Genomic DNA, 12593 nt, shown 5'->3' with positions numbered 1-12593 from the left:
GTGTCCGTCAGGTTCTGGAGGAACTTGCTGGATGACATTCTGCTCATAGCTGTCTTCATTCAGGAAACATCACACGCCCTCCCAACAGTCTAACACATCATGCAAATTGGAGGCTCAGTGAGCAAAATATTTTGTCCATAGAGACAAGGAACATTGATGTCGGCGTCTTCAAATCAAAGTCAATGACTCTGGTGTTTAAACTCGAGCCAGGTGAATTTTTTCCCAACAATTTCGGCTGCTGCACATGTAGGTGAACACTTCAGCTTTGATCCACCGGTCAATGCAAGGACGCACTCCTTGGTCATCTTTAAGCAATCATCAGGTCAGGTAAGGGAAGCAAAGTAACTTGAAATATAGCTGACAAAGTGTTTTCTATCAGCACTGTGGGATGGATGTAATCTGATTATTTACACTTTGCTCCTTACTTTTACGTTACAGTTGCTGACATGTTTTCCCTGAAATAAGGCACATTCATTATGCATTTCAGCCCCCTTACTTAAACATCCTCTTGTGAAAACCTGCACAATATATTTCTTATTAAGTCTTATTAAATGTGCCACCACAGTGTCCATCTTTTTGGAAATTACAATGTGAATACTTCCAGATTTTCTCAGAATTGATCATTTGGTGCTGAGTAAATATGCTGTGCATGTCATTTTCATTCACTCTGAGTATAATATGTTAATATTGAGACTTACAATGCACCAAAATGAAAGGTACTTTATACACTTACTGTTGGTGTTTAAGTAAAAATGTTTTTTTGTGGGAAACTATAATCAGTCTACCTCAAGGACATCTTAACAGTGAGTCACTCAGGGCAACTTAAGTTTAAATTGCTTTCAATTATTCAAGAGAAAGGGGGTTTTAGGGAATAAATAGATAAATAAATAAAAATATAAAATCTGTTGTTCTGTGGATCTTGTAGAATAAACAAGCTGTTTTGTCTCAGTCTCAGCTGACCCACATGGAGGACAGAACAGACAGTCCCATAGCCGTGAAGGTGGAGGAGCATTCTCGGTGTGTCATCCTGACCTACTTCCAGGGTGACATCAACAGCATGGTGGACGCTCACTTCAGCCGTGCCCTCAGCAAAGGCTGCAAGGCCAAGGCACCGGCAGCAAAGGCAAAGAAAATACGTAAAAGTATTAAACTGGGTAAGTGCTTATTTTGCAAGTCAAAGTAAGTCTCAAGTCTTTACACTTAAGTCTTAAGTCAAGTTTTAGTTTTAAGTCCTGAACAAGTCATAAAGCATTCTTCACCAAATGTAATGCCATTTTAAGAAATTTACAAAAATCATCCATGCTTTTAAAATTTCGATATATTTGGTTAAATAAGTTTGTGAAAAAGTTACTTAGATGTTAAGCTAACGTAGCCTGGACTTACTGCTCTGTGAGCAACTTCAAATGACCTGCACATTTTGCACACTGCAGTTTTTTTTTTGTTGACTACCTTTAATTTTCCTCTGCAAATGAAATCATCTTTGACATCATTTTTTCCAAATGATGATTGGATTCTGTCGGATCGGTTTAAACAAAGTGGATCTGGAGAATTTAGTGCCGATTCATGAAGTGAAGGGAAATGAATTGATTTGTGGCATGCTTTTTAAAAAGCATTTAATATTTGAGCTTGTGGGAAGGTGTTAAATGTTTTCAAGTCAAAGGGCTCAAGTCCAAGTGAAGTAACAAGTCACTCATGGTAATGTCCAGGTCTAGTTGCAAGTCTTTTTTGATTTTGTCAAATCAAGTCTAAAGTCATCAAATTTGTGACTTGAGTCCAAATCTCTGGTGAGCACAATATATGACCTACCTGACCTACCCTAGGATGATCATCCTCACTGTCTGGCTTCTGTCTTCGTCCCTCCGCAGAGGAAACCAGCACCTGTCAGGGGCCGGCTGTTGACTGTTACTCAGAGTCACAGCTCCCTCCTGTAGCAGGACGTCTCATGAATTTCAGCCCTGCAGACGACCCCGCTGGCTCGTGGCACTCGTTCACAACCAGGACAGGAGAGGGCCCGGGGTTGCCGTCCCTCACCTACTCCCTGTCCCCAGATGGATTGAGTCTTACTGGACAGCAATACGCCTCATCTCTGCTCAACCTCCTGCATAGTGACCGGGGTGAGATGGGACCCAGCGTGGCCTCCAGCTCCAAGCCAGAACTGCATCCCAGCTGGACGATGCCTCAGGGATTGAGAGACTCCATGGACCCCACCTTAGGATTTGAACCTGGTAGGCCTTCACCTGTAGTCTAACATGTCGTCCAACCAGAAGGATAAGAATAACTTCTTACTTTTATAAGATCCACAAATCTTTGCATTTGGATAAATGTATTCTTGATGAACCGACTATGAGCTACTATGCTAATGGCTCTGAACGAGCTTTCCAAAGTCTAAGAAAATAGTCTCTATTGATGTCATCAGGCTCATCTTGCCTTGGACTTGGAAACTTTGAATTGTTGACAATAAGCCTGGGTAACAAACTGGGGGTGTGGACGGAGACATTTATCAGACAAAAAGGATCTGACAAAAAGAAAGTACTGAATTGTGTCATGGGAAGTGTAGTTATTGGCATTTTTTGATCTTGAAACATACAGACTAAACGTAAAGACATCTCTGCAGCATCACGTTTGACCATATGTTTCTTGAAAATCCCCGACTTAAACTACAAACCATTGCACAGGGGTAGATTTTGGGGGTGACATAAGGGACATATTCCACTCTTTATTTATAGCAGGTGCATTTGTCCCCTGGAATACAAAAATAAAAGTGGCAGAGGACTTTTATTTTGACAAAATTAATGACATTTACACCACAAATTGACACATAAAAGGTACAAACTGGTGCACAAAAAAGTGTTTGATGCTCAAACTCCCAAACCTCCTGTTTCATTGGTGTCCCCCCAACACTGAAACAAAACCTTGAACCATCGTGACTCACCATTAGTTCCCTGTATTGTATGTACCTGCTTATATTTCTGTGTTCGCTCAGGGTAAGTAAAGGCATCACCTACTGAACAAATACCAATCAAACTTTAGCTGTTTATGGACATCACTTAGAGCAAAAGTTTGTTACAATCAAAATGCCTTAACACTTCATAAATAATAAGTAATTATGTGCCAAGAAAATAGACAGCCTGTAATTATATAATCCTATTTAGAGTAAATTAGGAACTATTTGTTAGGTGTTAATTACCTGTTGCTGATGTCTTTACTTGTTAAACAGTAAGCACTGATTTGGGCATCTTACTTTTTATTCTAAAATACTGGCCATTTTTCCTCAGCATACTTTTCACAAACTTAGAGCTGCTTAGAACTAATTTTGTCTCCTTTCTGTCAGGACGGCGTCTGGACAAGAAGGACTTGTACTGGTACTGAAAAGAGAGACAGAGGGAGAGTGGCTGGAGCAGCAGAGGCAGGAACAGCTTCAACACCACCACACACATACTTGTGACTCTGTAAAGCCGCTTGGCTTTCTGCTCAGCCGTCAGGTGTTTTCTCGTCAAACAGGTGTCACTGAGCGTCCTCCAAGAATACGCACAGGAGGAGCACTGCAGCGCTTCCATTTCCACTCCACAGTGAAATGAGCTCAGCCCATCAGCACGCACCGACTGGAACAACCTTTCTGAAAGGGAACACTCTCTGACAAACCTGTTCTTCAACTCTGTCACTCCTCTTGATGAAAAGAAGATCTCAAAGAACTGTACATGTTGTTGCTCCCGGTGATTGAAGGGCATTTTTCTTGTGCTGTCATCAGGCACTTCTCTTCTAGTGGGCCTACTAGTGTTGTTAAATACTGGAATTCCTAACTTCGATGCAATACCTTGGACATGATAGATATTCCATACCAGTGGGAAAAATTGACATTGAGGGCATAAAGATTAGAGATTTTTACTAAAAGATAAATAGGACATGGACTTTAAAATGACAACAAATTCTCTTTCTTGGTTAGCAGCAGAGAGCAGCAGAGTGACTGTGGTAAACATCAACAATAAATTCCCATTAACAATATGGTAGTTCACATGTTCAAAAGCATTTAAAGTCGCACATTTAAAGTGCTTAAGTGCAAGGGAAAAAAACATTTCCTTATTCCAGTAGGTTTTTACCTATTGTGCATTTGTTGTTTTAAGGTCACACTGGTTTTGGCAGTGTAACAGTATGTGTCCCATGGCAGTGAGGCCCCCTTTGAATTAAACTGAATAAAATCTAGAAGAGAGTGCAAGTGGAGGCAGGCTTACAGGGGCCACTGCAGTGGTAATTGTGTAAACTCACTGTTGGAAAGAAGACAGTGTGAGGAAAGAGTATTGATAGCGTCAACACTGCGAAAAATGAGTATTGAAATCAATATGTATCAATATATCTATATTTTTGACAACTCTAGCCTACACCAGTAAGAAGACCAGTATTACAGTAAGTTAAAAGTCTAGTTTGTAGGATTTAGTGGCATCTAGCAGTGAGGATTGCAAACTGCAACCAGCTGAACTCTTGGTTAATTTCCTTCAGTGTTCATTGTTCAGGAGATTTTTTACCAGGAGCTGGATTATCCTCCTCTCCAAAAAATGGACCAGGGGTCTCATTTATAAAACAGTGCGTAGGATTCATGTTAAAAATGTACATATGGACAAAAGCCAAAAATGGTGTGCACCAAAAAATACTTGACAGTTTCTACAATCAGGCCTCCACCTCACCGTCTGCGTCACCAATTTACCATCTCCAAAATGTTCGTAAGCATGGGTCAAAGTTTCTCCCATCAAGTTTTCATAGATCACAACTTTTACGTGGGAAATGGCATAGATATCTTTCATGCCTCGTTTTGTTTGTACACATTGTTTATGAATGAGCCCCCAGATGATTTAAAAAAGTAAAATCACTGTATGAAGCAGTTCCATGTTGTTTTCGGTGTTGTCTGGTTCACCACAGAGGGGCTGCTAACTGCAGAGGCCAACGCAAAAACATGAATGGCCTTATCTGGAGCCAGTGTTTGGTTTGTCAGTTCTGGGCCACGGTAGAAACATGGCGGTGCAACATGGCGGCTCATTCTGAGGTAACAAAAACACAATTGTTATTTTCAGGTGATTATACACCAAAAAAATAACACTCATCATTTTATATTCCATTTCCTCCAAAATCCCCCTAAATCCCACACACTGGACCTTTAAAGTGAGAGCATTTGTGAGTGTATAAATATTGATGTTAATATCTGTTACAGTCCACCTTTTTAAATTGAAGTTGCTGTGAGAATATTTTATATATTCAAACAAAAAAATATGAATAATGAAGGATAGTAATGTTTTGTTAATGACTTGTTTTCTGTAATCTTGTGTGTCGTGTACTGTACAAAAATGGAATCATATATGAAGTTAAATAAATATCTGAGCAAACACAGAAAATCTTGATATCATTCAGTGTTGAACACAGATATCTACTTAAAGGCGCTGTATGTAAGAATGTGGCCAAAACGGTTACTGCACTCAAATTCAAAATACTGCCGTGAGTCCTGTCCGCCCCCCTCAACTACAGATTCGAGGTTGCTGGACAGCGGCACGCTGGAGACTGATTTGTTTGCCCACAGGCGGCTGCCGTGGCAGGGCTGCGTTGCCGCGTCCTTGATCTTCGGCTTTCCAGCGGTCCGTTCAAGCAAGTCCAGCTTCTCTGCTGCTAACACTGCTGCCGGGATACAGCTGAGGAGCCAGCTGCTAATGCTATGTACTGGGACACTGCTAATGCTGCTTGCCGTGCTGCTGTAGCTCAGTTGTAACTGTAACTGATGCTGAGACTCTACTCTGACTGCGTGACTGGTAGACGGCGGTGGGTGGCACAACAGGCCAAAACACAAATTCAAAACATAAACATGATTTGCGGACCGTAAAATTTTTTTTTAAATGCAAATATTCTGGCTGAACTATTGTTGTCGGTGAGATCAGTATGTTATATGAACATTATTCCTTAGTCTCTGTGACATATTAGGAGGATTTTATGACTATTTGCTTTATATTTCTTACATATAGCTCCTTTAACATGCTCTTAATGTGAAATGAAGTGATGAGGGTCAAATAGCAAACATACAAAATGAACAATACCAACACCTGATGATGCACAGTGTGAAATATTTCCTACAAAAATATATAAAAGACACCGATCAGTGGTGGAAAGTAACTCAGCACATTGACTCAAGTACTGAACTTTACTTGAGTATTTTTTGTTACTATACGGGGCGTTGTGGTGGTTAGCATGGTTGCTTCACAGCAAGAGGGTTCCTGGTTCAAACCCTGAGGTGGGGGAGTCCACATGCTCTCCCTGTGTCAGTGTGGGTATCCTCCAGGTACTCCAGCTTCCTCCCACAGTCCAAAGACATGCAGGTTAATTGGTGACTCTAAACTGTCTGTAGGTGTGAATGTGAGTGTGAATGGTTGTCTGTCTCTATGTGTCAGCCCTGTGATAGTCTGGTGACCTGTCCAGGGTGTATCATACCTCTCACCCAGTGTCAGCTGGGATAGGCTCCAGCACACCTTCGACCCCCAACAGGATAAGGGGTTACAGAAAATGAATAAATTGTGTTACTTTGAATTTGTAAAGAAAATTTTGTGAATGAAACTAGAAAACTAGAGAAAATTCTTGATGAAGTATATAGGGACCATTAACAGCCACAAAACTATTTAAAAAATATCTCTTTACCACCTTTCACACAACTCATGCAGTATGATCCAAGTCTCATTTATCCAGTCGTACGCTCAGTACTTCCTGTACACATGCAACTATTTTAAATGTTTAATCAGCGCAGGTGCTCTGCTTGTCGATGTATGAAGCAAAACTTATTTTAGCCACCTAAAAAATGTCAATATGGGTTTAAGTGTATGCTACGTTTAGAATATTTTCACTGCTCTACCTTACTGTCAGACAGCCCTGTCAGATAGTGAACTGAAAGTGAAACTTATCTATGCTCTCTTCAAAGCCAGACACAGTAATTTTATGCCACTGAACACAGGAGCTGCTGGTCTACCTCTGCCTCGATCAGTGAGTTTGTTTGTAAATGGGACATAATGAAATAAAGAAATCATATAAAGAGATACATATACTGAACAGTGACCAAATGGCAATCACATACGGTAACTGGTTCTGCTCTGTTTGTCTTGATTGGCTGACAAAGAGCTGATGAAATGAAATGGCATTGTGGAATTAAAAGGACATAAAAAGAACAGCTTGAATGGAAATGCAAAGGACCTTTCACAATGTCAGGGATATATTTGTCCTGTATTTCTTCCTGTGATTCGTGTCTTATAGATTAATCCATACTGAGTGCTTTAATTGATATTTTTTCCACAGAGTAGTTGGATAGAGATTTTTTTCTGCTGTGCAAAGTCCATGGAGCAAACCCATTAGAGTGACACTCTGATAGTGAATTGACCAATGAACAATTTTACCAACAAAAGTGTGAGGCCGAGATGAGCTCCAAATACGAGCTGTTTTTGAGGACACACAATGTTCATCATCATCATCATCAGCATCATTAATTTCCTCAGCTCTATTCACCTGTTTGTTCCTTTAACTCTTCACACATCCACATGACCTATTTCATTTAGTAACCCCGGAGAAGAAGATGGTGCAAAAGAAGCCTAATTAAAAATGTGGAGCCCACAGTGGAGTTTTTTTTCTGGAGAACTTCAGAGATCAGTTGTCATTATTGGAGGGCGTTCATGCCTTGAGCTGAGCTCTGTCAACAAGAACTTCACCCGAGGCTTTGTGAGGAGGCTCATTAAACTTCTATATCTAGATGACACTTTTTGGAAGGTGTTACAGTAATGGAAGCTGACAAGATAGTTGAAGTTTATTTCAACTTCAGACAAGCAAGTGAAGACTGAAAGTAGGTCATGATTTAGTGAAGACTAGTCCTGTTGAACACTGGTCGTTTAACATAATCCATATTTTGATTACAGTCTACAGTCATGCTCGCAACTCTTTAAGGCCGTATACTTACAGAAAAGCTTTAAGCTAAATTAAACATGCTAATTAAATGACAGTGCTAATATATTGATGTTTAGCTGGTATAATGTTTACCATCTTAAATTATCATCCCCAAAAACAAAACAAAAAATGTGTGCGAATTTCAATTAATAACACAACAGGGTAGAGTTGTCTCAAACCAAACACGGCCTTGTGCACTCACTGGAAATGATGACCGCAAATTAGCTAGTTAGCAAACTAGCATTAGCATTCGCATTATCATTCACGGAACCAAATCATTACAGACTGCTAAATTAACCCAATAAACATACTGCTGGCTTATACCCGACAACAGTATAGTGGTGCTTAGTGCAAAAGACACATGTATTTGTAAAATGCAACGACGTTCACGGTCGCACAGTCCTCAGCCGCCATTTCCAGTTTGAAAAGTGGTCCCTCCCCTTCCACTACATAGCTAAGATGGCGACCATTGAGGGTGAGAAATGTCCATAGTTCCATACTCAACTTCTTGACCGTTTTGAGTGCACTGCATTTTTCCATACTTCTCAGTGTGAATGCACTTATGCACTCAAAATATTAAGTGTAAGTACAGAAGTACACGATTTGAGACACAGCAAGAGTCACATGATGACAGTATCCACATTTCACTGCAGACACCATTCATGGCCACAGATGGTGGAGTAGATTCTCCACATGATGAGGGTGGATTATTGATGATCCTGTGCTAATACTTTCATATCATCTACTACTGAATTATTGATGGATGGGTAACCAAATTGGCCGACTGTGCACTGCTCCCAGGTGCAGGAATGGGTGGAAAAGGGGGCTCAGGAGCTGAACATCTGATAATCAGGCCCAGGCAAAAAAAATGACGCAAGAACAGGGAAACACGTCAGCTATCATATCTGATAAACACAGGCAGAACATATTTGTTGTCAAAATTATGCACAAACGCATATGTGCATTGCATGCCTACACAGTCTATATATAGACTTCTTCATATGTTATATAGACTACATATGGACATCTTCTCCCACACTGGATCTGCACATCTCATTAACATATCTACCACCTGGTGCACAGAAGCAAAGAAGATAACATCCTCATAACATCCTCAGTTTTTGAAGAACTGACTTCTGCCAAAGCTTAGAGAGTCTACACAGTCTCTGCTGTCTACTTCCCGGGTTTTATTGTCTCTGCAGTTAGCATGTAGATGAATCCAAAGAGCCAGACATCATAACTGACCCACTCCTTCAGCCCAAAAGTTTCCTTGATCACCTGAACACACAGGACATTCATCAGCATCTACAGTTTTACCAGATGAAAGGCAGACTAGGTGATCACTGACATGAGGTGCTGGTTTGACCGATTCATTTTGAACTCGTCTGTTACTGTGTGATTGAGGTTGGTGCGTCTGATGTGATGATGAATGCTTTCACAGCACTCTCCTCAGGACCACAGGTACCATCTCCTGCAAATTGCTTCCTGCAGTGCGGCACCAGTAACACCGGTCCTGTTAATCAGACTCACCCAGGAGGGGTGGAATCCCATAAAGCTGACTGACATGAAATTTTATACAATCATTCGCAGCTGCTGGAAGATGATCCTCCGATCCTTCCTGCAGCACAGGCACAAGGTTGACATATCTGGAACTGAGTGAAATGTCTCAACAACTATTGGAGGATAGTTGCAAACTTTGATTCACACATTTATGTCCACTTTCGGATGAATTCAAATAAGTTCCGTGATCCCTTTAACTATTATCTTTTCAAATTTTTATTTCCTCCAACACTTTATGTCCAAACACCTGAAAAGAAGACATTCCCATCAACTTCAGCTGTACTTTGTGATTTTCTGCAAATCAGCAGATGATAGCGTGCTAATATGATAACTTAAATGCTGAACATGGTTACTATAAACATCAGAATTGTAGCATTTAGCATGCTGGTGTTAGCATTCTGGGTGTCATGCCATTTTTCCCGCAGTAAATTTCAGTTTCCCAGTCGCGTTTGAGCCACAATCCCGGGTGTATGTACTGACCCTACACGGCATTTCCTCATGGCTTTTAAGGCCCTAAACCTCTGTGTTTTTACCGACCTTTCGCAGCATTTCCCAGGGGCAATTGGGCAACCGATACCAAGTGTTTGTACCGCTCATTTGCAGTGTTTCCCAGTGGCGTTTGAGCCACTGCTCCAAGGTTTTTTTTACCGACTCTTCAGAGCGTTTCCAAGCGGCATTTGAACCAATGTTCCCAAGAGTTTTTACCGGCCCTTCACCACATTTCCCAGGGGCATTTAAGCCACCGCTCCCAGGTGTTTTTTTCCGACCTTTCATGGTATTTCCCAGTGATGACTGAGCCACCAAACACAGTTGTTTTTCACCAACCTGTCCCTGCTTTTCCAGCAACTTTTGTGCCACCAAACATGGGTGTTTCGATCAATAGGCATGCCTCAACATGAAGCTCAAGCTATCATGTCCCTACAGCCAAACAAAGCAGCTAGCAGTGCTGCAAACTTTTAGTCTTGTTATGAACATTTGTGACCTAGACTCATCTCCTGAGTTGAAGTTGTGCACACCACACATTAAAAGAGAGGAATTTAATATTTAGATGTGCATTGCTTTGTATTGGGATTTTTACTACATATAGGCCACTGGCCTTTTTCTACGTTTAGATAGACCTGTTGACCAACTGCTTGCTTTTCCCCTTCTTCTAGTCCTCAGTAAAACCAAGAAAGTGGAGCACATCGCCCCACATCTAAGAGCTTTGCACCGGCTTCCTGTGAATCAAAGAATTGATTTCAAAATACAATTACTGCCGTTCAAAGCATGTTTTGTGGCCAAAATACATGTCTGATATGTTCCTTTCTTATGAGCCAACACGCACAAATTTCTATACACCGCAGATCTGGAATAAACTTAGAGAACAGCTTAAAATGTTTCCAGCTTTTCCTGAGGTAATGTAAATATTAAAGACATTCTCATACGTCTATTAAATCCTTTAAATCTACACTACGCCCTTTTTCCTATTTTATGGATTGTCTCATTTTCAGTTTTGTTTGTTTTGTATGTTTATGCCCATGTAAAGCACGTTGAATTGCCATTGTGTCTGAAATGTGCGGTATGAATAAACGTGTATTGATCACATGCTTTGGGACAGAATAGAAGTTTAAAGTACAGTCACAATGTTGTGGTGTCACAGTGAAGTTTGCGTGGTAGCTTGACTAAAAACTAATAGTAGGCTGGATTACTTGCAATTATAAAATGATTAATTATGATATTTTATAGCCTTTTCATGCTTCTATTATTTAGGAACCACATAATATTATATGACTGTGGAACAATAGGCTGCATGTTAATGATAGTGCAAATTATCCCAGAGTTTCAGTAATGTCACTTTTCATATGGTAATTTGTCATTTGACGACACTGGAAACTTATTGAAGATGGTATTTAACACAGTGTGCTATAATTAATTGTTCTATCTAGAAAACTAAAGCCTGGTAAAACATTCCAGTGATATGATCTCACTCTGTGGCTCGGTCTTTTTTGGGTTTGTATTGGTATTTTTCCTGAAATTATTCAGTTTTCACAGTCCTTTCATTATTAATTTATCTCTCCACTCCACTCAGCCTTTCCATCCGTACCAGCCAATATCTTTCTATTGATTTGCTCTGAATGTCTAAAAATATTTAATGTCATCTTGTTACACACTTTGTTACTTGTTACAAAGCTGAATGATATAGAAGATCAGTATTGGCGTTTGATGTAGAATTTATCTTGTCATATACAATTTGTGTTTTTTTTTTACCTCTTCTTTTCAAATACTGTCTGTATCGTATGTAAGTGATATTTTATTGAGATCTAGTTTATTCTGTTGGAAATGTAAAAGAAATCCCTTCAGTTGAATTTGTCTTCAGTAGAGATACAGTTAAATCTGTCACTCTTTCTAGTTCTGTTATGTTTTTTACATGATAATATGGGGCTGACCTTTTATTTAAAGAATTCCTTTAATATGCATGCTACAATCTCCAAATGAATCATATAAACAATTTGGAGTAAGCGATAAAGAATGTAGTTCACCATACAGTTTAGCGTTTATATAGATTTAGAGGGACAGTTCACCCCAATATTCAAAATCCATATTTTTCCTCTTACCTGTAGTGCTATTCATCAGTCTAGATTGTTTTGGTGTGAGTATCCAAGTGTTGGAAATATCAGCTGTAGAGACGTCTGCCTTCTTTGAATATAATGGAACAAGATGGCGCTCGGCTTGTGGTGGTCAAAGCGCCAAACAAATACATTTGAAAAACATCAACATCAATGTCTCTTTCCAGAAATCATGACCTGGCTACTCAAGATAATCCACAGACCTTGTTGTGAGCAGTTTCATGTGGGAACTATATCCTTTCTACCGAACTACACCCGCCAACCACATCACAGTGCAGAAGGAAGTGTGCATCTACTGCTAGCTCACCCAGCACCACTGAGCAAGCTAACGTTACAGTTCAGCTAAGGAGGACGGCATTAATATTTACATTTCACACTGTCACGAGCATGAGCCTCTTGAGTAGATGTACTCTTCCTTCTCTGCGATAATTTGGTTCATGTAGTTCTTTTTGCTTTGAGCACCACAAGCTGAGA

The 12593-nt window shown here is 40.2% G+C and overlaps 1 protein-coding gene across 1 annotated transcript; it reads left to right on the top strand.

Annotated features, from left to right (window-relative positions):
- Window positions 1-84: 84 nt before the first annotated feature.
- Window positions 85-5381, top strand: vgll1 (vestigial like family member 1). Its single transcript, XM_033633574.2, has 4 exons — window positions 85-327; window positions 950-1154; window positions 1866-2225; window positions 3332-5381. The coding sequence occupies exons 2-4, from the start codon at window positions 965-967 to the stop codon at window positions 3367-3369; spliced, it is 588 nt and encodes a 195-aa protein (XP_033489465.2). The 5' UTR covers window positions 85-327; window positions 950-964; the 3' UTR covers window positions 3370-5381.
- The last annotated feature ends 7212 nt before the right edge of the window (window positions 5382-12593 follow it).

This window comes from Epinephelus lanceolatus, chromosome 7 (assembly GCF_041903045.1).
Source record: "Epinephelus lanceolatus isolate andai-2023 chromosome 7, ASM4190304v1, whole genome shotgun sequence".
Classification (NCBI taxonomy): Eukaryota; Metazoa; Chordata; class Actinopteri; order Perciformes; family Serranidae; genus Epinephelus; species Epinephelus lanceolatus.
This window is presented reverse-complemented; position numbering and strand designations above follow the sequence as displayed.